The 13516-nt window shown below is 37.5% G+C and overlaps 1 protein-coding gene across 1 annotated transcript; it reads left to right on the forward strand.

Moving 5' to 3' along the window:
• Positions 1–923: 923 nt before the first annotated feature.
• Positions 924–11694, forward strand: LOC139154228 (vomeronasal type-2 receptor 26-like). The gene is made up of 8 exons (XM_070728656.1): positions 924–1072; positions 1995–2282; positions 4578–4754; positions 5712–6003; positions 6512–7372; positions 8648–8875; positions 10448–10574; positions 10772–11694. Exons 1-8 carry the CDS (start codon positions 924–926, stop codon positions 11692–11694), a joined length of 3045 nt encoding a protein of 1014 aa, XP_070584757.1.
• The last annotated feature ends 1822 nt before the right edge of the window (positions 11695–13516 follow it).

Here is a 13516-nt window from a genome sequence, read left to right on the forward strand (position 1 = left end):
CCAGTTCCAGAAATCTCTCTTCATAAGTCTTGGTTTCTAGTCCCCTAATCATTTTGGTTGCTCTTTTCTGCACCTTCTTCAGAGTTTCTATGTCTCTTTTGGAGTGTGGTGACCAGAACTGAATACAGTACTCCAGATGTGGTCTGACCAGGGCATTATAGAGTGGTATTAATACCTCTCTGGTCTTGGAGTGTATCCCCCTGTTGATACAATTTAGGATTGTGTTGGCCTTTTTAGCTGCTGCTGCACATTGCTAGCTCATATTTAGTTGATTATAATCTCTTATAATTATCCACCAAGACTCTGAGATCCCTTTCACAGTCACTACTGCTAAGTAAGATTCCTCCCAGACTCTATGCTTCTCTAGGTTTTTTTTTTTACCTAGGTGAAGGATTTTACTCTTCTCGGCATTGAACATCATTTTGTTAGTTTGGGCCCACAGCATTAATCTATCTAGGTCTTTCTGTATTTTGAGCCTATCCTCTAGCCTATCCTCAGCTTGATGTCATCTGCAAATTTGATTAGTTCCCCCTCTATTCCCTTATCTAGGTCATTGATGAAAATGTTGAAGAGCACAGGGCCCAGGACAGAATTCTATGGTACCCCACTGCCTACCTTCTTCCATGTATATTTGGAGCCATTGAGGACAACTCATTGGGTGTGGTTGCTCAGCCAACTGTCTATCCATTGAGGATAAATGGATAAAGCATTGGGGCTGGATAGCATGGCCCTGGCGTATGAAGTGGGGGGAGAGGGGTGATCTCGCACAAATATGCACATGAGCAATGGGGGCTGGGGGCATGGGCAGCAGACCTGTATAAAAGGGCTGGCACACCATCCACTTGCCCCTTTTCTATCCCGCCGGCCTCTATGGCAAACAAGACGTTGGCCCCAAACCATTGGCCACGTGGAGGCTGAAACACATGGTAGCCCCAGTAGCAAGCAGCAAGTCAGCCCAGAAGCACCGAACACATGGAGGCCGAAACACATGGCAATCTGGCAAAGGCGGTATTGGAATTTCTGCAGCTTCTGGATGCCTAGACAAGAAAAATGGCTGTGACAACCTCAAAGAGTGAGGGAATTCAGTGGAGAATGTAGCAGCAATGAGGAGTGAGTATAAAGGGCATGGGACTGAAATAAGGATATTGCTGGGGAAGGTTGCCCAAAAGACAGAATTGAGGGCCATTAAGGAGTTCACTCTGGAGCTTGCTCATTTATTGGGAGAGAGTGTGGTTTTTTAGTATAATTTTAAGTGGTTCAACCGGTGAGAGTGGTGAGACAATTGGACAATTGATCACATTGGATTGGGGTCAATAGTATCACCTCATACTTAGCTATTGAATGGTGAAACACTTGGCATCGAGCTTGGGGTGGTGGTGTATCAGTGGGCTACGTAATCTCTTATTTGGAGATACCCCAGTTTGTCACTGCCTTCACAACAGAAAGCTTGGCACAGGGTAACAGTTTGCATCATTAGATGCTGACTGGCTTGTATGATAGTGTCCCTTCGCAGACTGCTTCTAAGAGGGCTGAGCAATTAATTATTGATTACAGCCCTGTTTGTGTGAGTTTTTGCGTATGCCAGACTTACCATTCAATAGGGAAATTGACAAGGAGTTATCACTTGGCTTCATTTCCCTATCCAGTGAAGGGGATGAGCAGGGTACTTTGGTATTGAAGGATTATAGTATGGACTGAGTGCCTTATCAGGGCTGTTTCTTCATTGCTGGGGGAAATGGTAAGGGCTGCGAGAGTAGAAAAGGGCAACCTAGGGTGGTTGGATGGCTGGTAGGACAGGGGGTAGTCTCCAGGGAACAAACATACAGCAAACAGGGGGCCGCCCAGACACACAGGGTAATGGGGATCCTTTGATGACAGTGGCGTCATAGGCTATCTCCTGGGGTGACACATGTTCACCACTGGGTTCCTACTTCCCATCAGGAAGGAAAAAATCTGGGAGGGGGAATATATTAACATTTCACATTACTAAACAGGGAGCAGCCAAAAAAGGACAAGGAGGATGAAAAGGGCCATGATCACCCTAAAAGGCCTAAGGTAGAGAGGTGTCTGAGCTTTTTGTTATACTCCTTCATGACTTACTTCACGGTAGTGGTAGAGAAGGAAGTAAACAGGATTCATGCAATGATCAAATACCTGGATACCATCCTCAGGACATACTATGAGTTTGGAGGTGCAGCCTGGCTTCAGTATGCTGAAGCATTCAGGATATGGATGACACTTAATAAGTTGCTGCCATGGGATGCCAGGGTGCAGGAAGGCCAGTAGGGTGGGGGTAGTCCAGATCTTAAGAGGTAGCTGGTTCCAAAGAGTCAGAGCAGCCATAGAGAAGGCCTTCCTCCATGGGCCCGGCAGCCAACACTGTTTAGCTGTGGGCCCTTATTGGTCACTGGGAGCTATGTGGTTGAAGGCAGTCTCAAAGATAATCTGGCCTAATCCATATAGGGGTTTAAATTCAACACCTTGAATTGCACCTGGAGACCAATTGGGAGCCAGTGCAGTTCATGGAGAATTGTGTAGTCTGGGTGTACCTAGGTGCATCCATAACTGCTTGCATAGCTGCATTCTGGACCAACTATAGTCTCCAAACACTTTTCAGAAGTAGCCCCATGTAGAGCATGTTGCAGTAGTCTAACCATGAGGTGACAAGGGCATGAGTGACTGTGAGAAGAGCCTCCTGTTCCAAGTAGAGTCACAATTGGTGCAGTAAGCGAACCTATGCAAAGGTCTCTCTAGCTACAGTTGTCAAATTTTGATGTAATCTTAGATTTCCTAGTCAGGAAGCTATCAGACACCTCCTTAATGAAGCCAAATTCATTACCTTTAGCATGTTGGTCTTTTGCAGTGTTTGGCTGTCCTTTGTTTCAACCTATTTTAGCATAATATATGATGGCTATTGAGATCTTCTCCTTTTTGTGCTCCAGTAGAAGATTACTGGTTTTCATCTTTCTGGAACAAATAAAAAGGGGGTTCTTATCATGAAGGCCTTATTATGTAGAAGGACACCTTCAAAGAAATAATTTTTCCTAGTTCTCAGTTTTATTCTCATATCTACAAAACAGCTGTCTGCATGCATCAACTGCAACAACTACTCAGGATGTCACCCCTAATTTGCAAGCTTCAACTAATCTGCATTACATCAACTGCATCATCGACTCAAGGTGTTACCCCAGCAACTAATCAGGATGTTATAACACAGCCAACCAACCCACTTAGAGCAGCTGAGTCAGCACTCCACACCCACCCACCAATATTTATAGAGGGGCAGTAGCTCAGACCACACTTTGTTCGCCCTAGCACGAATCCAAAGGTAGTAGCCTGAAGATGATGAGTGGGACCTCGTCAAAACGTTGCCAAGATTCTATCAATCTTACATGGGGAAATTTAAATTTTTTTATGTCAAGTCACCTAGGGGCTGAGAAGCAAAAGGGAGCAGTGAGTTCCCTCCCATATTTGGATCTGCTAGTTGAATTGACAGAAAAACTTTAAATTTCCCCTGGCTCAACTGAAAAAAAGTGAGTAGAGCCTATGTCCTAGAAATTAAAATCTCCAATCCAGTTTCAAATCCTATAAGGGTATGACTAGCTGACGAGAGCTAAAAAGCTTGAAATAGATCCATCCTAGTCTCCTTCTATTTCTTTATCAATTCTTTACAAGTTTGAAAATATAATTTGGTGTCTGGATGGCCCCTGGAGTGGGGCTGAGAGGCAAAAGGGAGCAGTGAGTTCCCTCCCATATTTGGATCTGCAGGGTGACTTGACAGGAAAACACACAGACACACACACACTAGCACAAAGCCAAAAAGTACCAGCCTGAAGTTGACAAGTGGGACTTCATCAAAATGTTGCCAGGAAGGAATCTCTGAAACTTACACAGGAAGAAACCTGTGGTCTTGGCATATTCGGGTTTCTTCCCGTGTAGGATTCAGAGATTTCTGGCCATATTTCGACGAGGTCCCACTCATCATCTTCAGGCTGGTGTTTTAGTCCTTGTGCTAGAGGGAACACACACATGTGTGTGTGTGTGTGTGTGTGTGTGTATGTGTGTGTGTAATGAAAAGGAAGGGAGACTACTATTGATATAAATAGATCTATACTAGTCTCCCTTTATTTTCATTATCAGCAAAATATATTCACACACACACACACACACACACACACTGCTGATGAAAGATATTGAATATATTCCTTTGATATGTCAGTAGAAATCCTGAACAGGTTGTTATTTTTCAGGTAATTATAAAATTAAGCCCAATTATTTTCCTTTAATCTTCATGTCTCAAGGGAGCTTCGTTAACCACCAGCAAAACTAAAACCTAAGGCAGAAATAACATGTCATTATTTACTCTATAATGTAAAGAAGCAGACTATATACATTTGTTGGTGTTGTTCTTAATGTTCTTGGTTGGTGCTATAAACCAAGCAAGTGGTCATTCAAGTTAGGCTGTGCTATTCAGCCAATAATTTATTAAAACTAGAACAAATGAATGACTGCAAAGAAGGAATTTTATCGTGCAAATTAATGAAGCTGTCTATATTGCTCTTAATTCTGTTGTTTAGAGCAGTTTCAGAGACTTCTAACATGAATTGCATTATTGGTGACCCTGTCCCAATTCTTCATAAGTACTATCAATCAGGAGATGTCATTGTTGCTGCTATTTTGTCTCAAATCTATATATTTTCAAAAACAATACAATTTCATGAAAAACCTTCTACTGATCTTTTCTATGATACTGAGTAAGATACTTTTGAATCTAAAACTAATTATTCAGAACTGAATTTGATATCTGGTGCTGGGTCTGTATTATATTATCCCTTTGTCCATGAAGACAGAAATTGTTTAAGGCTATCTTGGTTGTCAAGTTCAATTACTAATGCATTAGAAATCAACAGTTCTGCTTAAACTCATTTATATGGATGAGTTCCTGATTTTGAATTCATGATTTTGGCAGATCATATTCTCATTTAATTCTGGAAGAGGTTTTCCGCAGTATACTAATGAACTCATCTGTAAATTACTTTGCAAATAGTTTTTTGTACTTTATTCGTAGCTTGTTGCATGAGTGTATATTGATGAAATATTTTTGTAATAAAGTTTCATGAAATATAGTCATAAATCTAATATATGCAATACAAAATAAATAATATTTTTTCATTTCTTTTGTTTTTATTAAAAAAAATATCCCATTATATTTCAAGAACCTCCTATTCCTTTAAAAAAATTGGAATAATTCAGTGACATGGCAAAATAAATTTGTTTTTAATTGTTGCTCAACTCATTAAAAAACTCAACATATTTTTAAATTATGAAATGTATGTAAATAATATAAGATAGGTCCCATTGGATTGGGCAACATAGAAATTGAATTAACAAATAAATAAGAAATAAATAAGAATTTCCCCATTAAAAAAAAAATCTAGTCATTAATACTTATAAGCTGTTCTTACTTTTACTGTTTCTAAAATGAATGTCAACAGAGGAACAGATTTCAAAATGATAGTTATTCATAACAACACACTACTTAATTATTTTAGTATTGTAAGACTTCTATGGACTGGAAAAAACCTTGCTTAACTGATTTGATCAATGCAAGCTCATCTGATGGTAGTTTTGAGAACATTACATTTAAAGCTATGAGTTTAACAAATGTCTTGATGCCAATGAGCTGTAATCAACATTTCGTTTCAATTCAGGGTGGTGACTCAGCTCTACCAACACATTAAGTCTTTGGCATTTACTATAGAGGAAATCAATGAAAACCCCCAGATTTTGCCCAATCTCACCCTGGGCTTCCATATCTTTAATAGCAATTTTATTGCAAGCTGGACATATCATGCCTCAATGGAAGTATTCTCAAAACAAGGCAAGTTAATCCCTAACTACAAGTGTGAAACAGAACATAAATTAGTGTCAGTTATTGGAGGACCTAATTCTGAAGTTTGTATCCACATGGCAGCTATTATCTCTATTTACAAGATTCCACAAGTAAGAGTTCCCTTCCAGGTTTTAAATCTTTGGCTATCTGTTTAGGTTTTTCCTTTAGGTTTAATATTCTCCCTTTGGGAATAAATAGATTAGAAAAATATATAGAAATTCCCTTTCTCCTTACTACGAATTGGTAATGAAAACCTGTAAAGAATATGCATTTCCCTTTCGTGAGAAATGAAAATACAGTAGTGGGGGAATAGTTTTGTTTGATGTTCCAACATGCATACATGCTATACTGACTGAACTCATCTCCAAAAATGTTATAATTTTCATCTTTATTAGAGTTCAGTCTACTGGATATTCTTTTTCTATCTTTTTCCAAAGCATATTTTTACATTTCTGTGATATGTTCTCATTGTTATATAGCAAGGCATCTGATTTTCAGCACATTCGGTCTATAGGATTAGAAAATTTTATGACAACAATTCTTTTGCGGAAAAAGATATATAAAAGAGATTTATCTAGTTATTAATTCTCTAAAACAATTTTTGTTTATGTGCTATAGTTTACCTATGGCTCTGCTTCTGAAATGAATAGGAAAACTCAAGCTGTTTCCTATCACCAGATGTTTCCAGACATACACAGACAATACAAAGGAATTCTTGAGTTACTGTTGCATTTCCAGTGGACATGGATTGGGGTATTATATGACAATGATAACAATGGGGAGAGATTTGTCCAGGATGCACTTCCTATGTTTTCTGAGAGAGGAATCTGCTTTGATTATATAGAACGATTCCCAGTAATTACATCAGTTAGTGAAATTGATAAAATGGTGGCGGAGGGAATAAATCAGTATAATGCTATTATTAAAAGCACTGCTAATGTATCCATTGTTTATGGTGAAATTGAGACCATGATATTTTTCAGAATGTTTTCCTCATTGTCAACATATGAGGATGTGTCAATAATGGCAAAAGGAAGGGTTTACATTATGACAGCTCAGATGGAATTCACATCATTCCCCTTTGAAAAGAAAGAAGGCATAGACTTGCTTCATGGTGCCCTATCCTTAGCAGTTCATTCAAAGGAGGTCCCGAGATTCACTTACTTTCTTCAGTTGATAAATGCTAGCTTTAAAGGAGAAGATGGCTTCATTCAGAGTTTCTGGGAAGAGGCCTTTGGATGTTTCTTTCCAGAATCCACAATAGACAGGCAAGGAAGGGTCTCCTGCACTGGTAAGGAAAAACTGGAAAATCTCCCAGCATCTATTTTTGAAATGAGCATTACCTCCCATAGCTACAGCATCTACAATGCAGTCTACACCATGGCATTTGCTTTGCATAACATGCTTTCATTTCAATCAAAGAAGAAAAAGAGTGTCCATGAAGCAACCCAAAGCTTACTGGCTCAACACTTCTGGAAGGTAATGTCCTGGACAAACATATTTCCAATAGCTCATTGTGGCTCATGGAAGAGATACTAATCTAACTAGAATAGTCTTACACGTTGATATTTCTTAAGACCATTTTGTGAAATAGCTGATACGAGCTGTGAAGGTTAGTATTGCTACACATGTGAGCTCTATTCTAACAGTTTATAACATGCTTTTCCTAAATATGATGCATTTGTACTTAACTGTTCCTGAATAGTTCTATACATGCCACTCCGAGTCTTCAGAGAGGGGCGGCATATAAATCTAATTAATAATAATAATAATAATAATAATAATAATAATAATAATAATAATAATAATAATAATAACAACAACAACAACAGTAGTAGTAGTTGTTGTTGTTATTATTATTGTTATTATTATTAAATAATAATAGTAGTAGTAGTAATTATTATTATTATTATTATTATTATTATTATTATTATTATTATTATTATTATTGCTACTACTATATTGAAATCATGATTCTAAGCAGCTCCACTTTTGCATGGAGAAATCTGCTCAATTAACCATAGAAAAACATAGATAAAGCTTCATCGTATCTGATATTGTATTTCTTATAGATTATTTTCACGAGAGTTTCTCAGAATTCACAATTCAATTACCTTTATGCATGAGTTTGCATGGCAACATGTATCAAGCAATCAAAAACTTCTCAGAAGATGTATTTATTCATCCTAATTCCTCATTTTTCTCCAGAACAGTATTCTAATCCCTGTTTTCTGCCTATTTATTTTATTTATTTATTTATTTTGTCCAATACACAATGAGGATTTTAGTGGGTATATATCTATATACACATAGTAAAATACATGATGAAGGTTATAAAGGAGATACTCATAGTAAAATATATCTAAGAAATAATAGAAAAGAAGATATAGTAATAGAACATATCAATGAAAGAATAGAAGAGATATAGGAATAGAAGAAAGGCATAGGAGATATAGGAGAGCAATAGAACAGGGGATGGAAGGCACTCTAGTGCACTTGTACTTGCCCCTTACTGACCTCTTAGGAATCTGGATAGATCAACCATAGATAATCTAAGAGTAAAGTGTTGGGGGTTTGGGGATTTGTTATACATGAAACAAACTTAAATGGAAAAGAGCAATGTCATTAAATATATCCTGATATTCCAAGTCTCCGGAGAGGGACAGCATACAAATCTAATAAAATAATAATAATAATAATAATAATAATAATAATAATAATAATAATAATAATAATTGCATCTTCTCTCTTCAGCTCAACCATTTTGTGAAAACCATTTCATTTAACAACAGCGTTGGGGAAACGATTTTCTTTAATCAAAATGGAGAAATGGAAACTGGATTTGATATTATCAACTGGGTAACTTTCCCAAATCTTTCCTTTCTTAGAGTCAAAGTTGGAGACATACAACTCTTGTCTCTTGAAGAAAAAACATTTGCTATTTCAGAGGAAACCATAACCTGGCCAAAGTGGTATAATGAGGTAAGTCCTCTCCGTTCTATTCAAAAGTTATAAAGCTTGAAAAAATATTTTTTTGAAGTAACTCTTATTCAAATATCTCAGAAAGTTGTCTGAAATAACAGCAGAAATATAGAAAGAAATGTCAAATTCCCAAGACATAGGAGAAACAATCCCAAAAAAATAGAAAAGTTCAAATATTATGTTTTACATAAAATATCAGGATGCAATAATCAGAGGTGAGCTACTGCCTCGTCGGGGGGGGGGTGGAGATGCAGTGGGGTAGCAAAAATGGAGCTCCACCCAAAAGCACCCAATTTGCATTGAAAGATGTTGAAAGAAAATGCATAAACTATGCCCACAGTGTGGTAGTAAAAGTTTTGGTAGCCCTTCACTTGCAGTAATCATAAGCATGCCAACTGTTCTTGCTAAATGTGCCGATCCAGGAATGTCATATTTATTTGATTGCATTCAATTATATGGTTTCCACTTAAAATTATGACTTTAGTATATTTGGGAGCTATATTCATACATTTAAGTTATTATCGCCATTTGAAGTATTTTTAATTGTAAACTTGTAAGATGATCAATAATAAAGAAATATCACTGAGAAATCCTAATAAATTCAAAATATGACATTTATATGGCATTTGATTTTTGCAGATATATATATGTGTGTGTGTGTGTGTAGATTGTTCTGAGTTCGGGTTTTGCCCCGTGTAATATTTTGCATGTCTATGCGACGTTTCGGTGAAATCACATTCACCATCATCAGGCTGAAGTTGTAATATCATTTTTCTTTTAATCTGATTCACTGCCTAGCTATCACTCTCAATATGACTTTCTGGATGCAAATAAACACAATTGGAAATCAAAAAGATTCTTCATTATAAATCATCCATCCATCCATCCATCCATTTTCTTTCTTTCTTTCTTTCTTTCTTTCTTTCTTTCTTTCTTTCTTTCTTTCTTTCTTTCTTTCTATCTATCTATCTATCTCTATCTATCTATCTATGTATCTATCTATCTATCTATCTATCTATCTATCTATCTATCTATCTATCTATCTATCTATCTATCTATCTATCTGCATTTATAGGCCATCCTTCTCCAGTGGACTCAGAACAGTGTACAGGATGAAAGAATACAAAATTTTAAAACCCTAAATGTTAAAGCAATGCAAAATTTAAACAATACAAAATTTAAAATCTTAGCATTAAAACCATTCAACCAGAGTCATACACAAGCATACTATCGTCTGGAGCAGAATGTCAACACTCCACGGCACCAGGCCTGCCAGCAAATGCATATTTTTAAAGCCTTTCAAACGGCCAGGAGGGTGGGAGCAATGTGAATCTCCGGGAGGAGAAGATTCCAGAGAACTGGAGCCACCACAGAGAAGGCTCTTCTCTTCAGCCCCATCAGTCAGCACTGTTTGGCTGACAGGACCTAGAGAAGGCCAACCCTGTGGGATCTAACCAGACCCTGGGATACATTCATAGAACATGAATATATATATGAATTTCTTCTGAATTATTCATGGTTATTTGTGTATTAGCAAGATGGCAAACTTTTTTTGCTTTCTTTTATCTGTAGACAAAGCCTATTTCTCTTTGCAATGACAATTGTCATCCAGGTTACAGGAAGGCCAAAAAGGAAGGGAAACCATTTTGCTGCTATGATTGCCTCCCTTGTCCAACAGAGAAGATTTCTGACCAGAAGGGTAAGAGATAGTAGATAGAGGAGCAGTTGCCCACTAATGATCTAGGATCATGACTAATGATTTGCTGACATACCTTGGTTGTTCATCATGCAACTGTCTATATGGATAAACATTTAAAACAGATCTGATTATTCCAATATCATTTTCAAAACAGCTATATATAGAAAGAATAAAAATATATTTCTCTTTCCCCACAGACATGGAGAATTGCTTTCAGTGTCCACTAGATCACTATCCAAATGAGAAGCAAAATTTCTGCCTTCCAAAATATGTAACATTTTTGTCCTATGAAGAAATGCTGGGGAATGTTTTTATCAGTTTTATTGCTACTTTTTCTACTATTACTATTTTTCTGCTCTGGCTCTTCATTAAAAACAATGATACACCTATTGTGAAAGCCAACAATGAGACCCTCACCTACATTCTTCTCATCTCCCTCCTGCTCTCATTTCTCTGTGCTTTGCTGTTTATTGGCCAGCCTCATCAATGGACATGCCTTCTTCGGCAAGTTACTTTTGGCATTATCTTCTCCGTGGCAGTTTCTAGCATTTTGGCAAAGACTATTATTGTAATTCTAGCTTTCATTGCTACCAAGCCAGGGTCCAGAATTAGAAAATGGATGGGGAAGAGACTGGGTCTTTCTATTGTCCTTTCTTGCTCTTTTATTCAAACTATTATTTCTACAATATGGCTATCAATCGCTCCCCCATTCCTAGATGTTGACATGTATTCCATGCCAAAGGAAATTATATTGATATGTAAGGAAGGGTCAACCATCATGTTTTACTTTGTCCTTGGTTTTATGGGTCTTTTGGCAATTATCAGCTTCCTGGTGGCTTTTCTAGTCAGGAAGTTACCAGACACATTTAATGAAGCCAAATTCATTACCTTTAGCATGCTGGTTTTTTGCAGTGTCTGGCTGTCCTTTGTTCCAACCTATTTGAGCACAAAGGGGAAATATATGGTGGCTGTAGAGATCTTCTCCATTTTGTGCTCCAGTGGAGGATTACTGGTTTTCATCTTCATCCCAAAATGTTACATTATTCTGGTAAGGCCTGGTTTAAATAACAAGGAACAACTAAAAAGGTTGGGAAAACTAAACAATTTGCCAGAAAAATAATTTCCCTTCTCTATATAATTGAAATGTGATAGATTTTCTTAATTAAAGGAAAACAAGTGCCTATGGTATTTTTGTTCAGTTCTTGAAATGCCTGTTGACCTAAAATCAAATTGATTTTAGGTCAGAATAATCTCTGTATTATTCAAGAATAAAACATGAATGAAAGCAACATTTCTCTTTATGTAGTGGTTCTTTATTTTTACGTAAAGTTAAGAACTCTAAAATTTGTCTTAAAAGGAAGTTAAAACAATGTGCTTGGAATTTCTCCAAAATTTGAACAAAACACTGACATTCTTTGGACTTTCCCATATTTTCTGAGTAAGCAAATTTGAAAGTAAAAATGTAAGGAAAAATATGCTCTAATTTAATATTTATATTTTGCCTATTGACCACATACCTTAGGAGTGAATAATATTATTTCTGTCTTTAAAATATTCATTTCTTGATCTTTTCATTGATGATGTGCTATGTTTTTAGAAATAACGTAGCTATACATTTTAAAGCAACGAATGATGTAATTAGCTTAACGTAGAATGAAGGTTCAATTGAAACTGTATATAAATTGCTACTTATCAACAGCACATTTATTTTATAAATTAAAGTTTAAAATTATGTCAGATGGTGAGTTTTTCAGCCAACTCTTACACTCGATATATTCATTTTTCTTCACTAAGTGTTTATCAATTCTAAAATAGATACCACACTGATTATTTGATTATTTGAAGTTAATGTAATTATATTATGGATTTCATCCTAAAACATGGCAGAGCGTCGGGGCTGCCACAGAGAAGGCTCGTCCCCTGGGTCCCGCCAAACGACATTGTTTAGTCGACAGGATCCAGAGAAGGCCAACTCTGTGGGACCTAAATTGTCACTGGGATTCGTGTGGCAAAAGGCGGTCCCGGAGGTATTCTGGTACAATGCCATGAAGAGCTTTATAGGTCATAATCAACACTTTGAATTGTGACCAGAAACTGATGGGTAACCAATGCAGACTGTGGAGTGTTGGTGTAACATGGGTATACCTAGGGAAGCCCATGATTGCTCTCGCAGCTGCATTCTGCATGATCTGAAGTTTCTGAACACTTTTCAAAAGTAGCCCCATGTAGAGAGCGTTACAGTAGTCGAGCCTCGAGGTGATGAGGGCATGAGTGACTGTGAGCAGTGACTCACAGTCCAAATAGGGCCGCAACTGGTGCACCAGGTGAACCTGGGCAAATGCCCCCCTCACCACAGCTGAAAGATGTTTTTCTAATGTGAGCTGTGGATTGATTAACTATGGGAACTTCTTTTGCCTCATGTACCCCAGTGGCCAGTTAGGTCCCACAGAGTTGGCCTTCTCCAGGTCCTGTCAGTGAAACAATGCCATCCGATGGGACCTAGGGGAAGAGCCTTCTCTGTGGCAGCCCAACCCTTTTGAACAATTTCCCTCTGGAGATACATACCATTCTCTCCCTCCTGGCCTTTTGCAAAGTTCTGAAAATCCATCTGTGCCAGGAGGCATGAGGGCCATGAGTATCAAGATCAATTCTGTCCAAGGGTGGGCTACTTCCAAGATTTGGGGAGGGATGCAGTAGGGTAGCAAAAATGGAGCTCTGATTATGCATGCATCACAGACTTTTCTAGACACACCTATGCGAGCTCCGATGTGATAAATTGAACAAAGGGGGAAATCTCCCTCAAAACAGCATACATTTTTCTTGAAGATAAGCAGAGGCATAGAGCATTTACAGAAGTTCAAAGAGAATCTAAGATTTGCAGTTTTAAGGGAAGACAGATCTTATTTTGCTATCGTGAAGTGAGTACAATAAATCTTAATAAA

This window comes from Erythrolamprus reginae, chromosome Z (assembly GCF_031021105.1).
Source record: "Erythrolamprus reginae isolate rEryReg1 chromosome Z, rEryReg1.hap1, whole genome shotgun sequence".
NCBI classification, from domain to species: domain Eukaryota; kingdom Metazoa; phylum Chordata; class Lepidosauria; order Squamata; family Dipsadidae; genus Erythrolamprus; species Erythrolamprus reginae.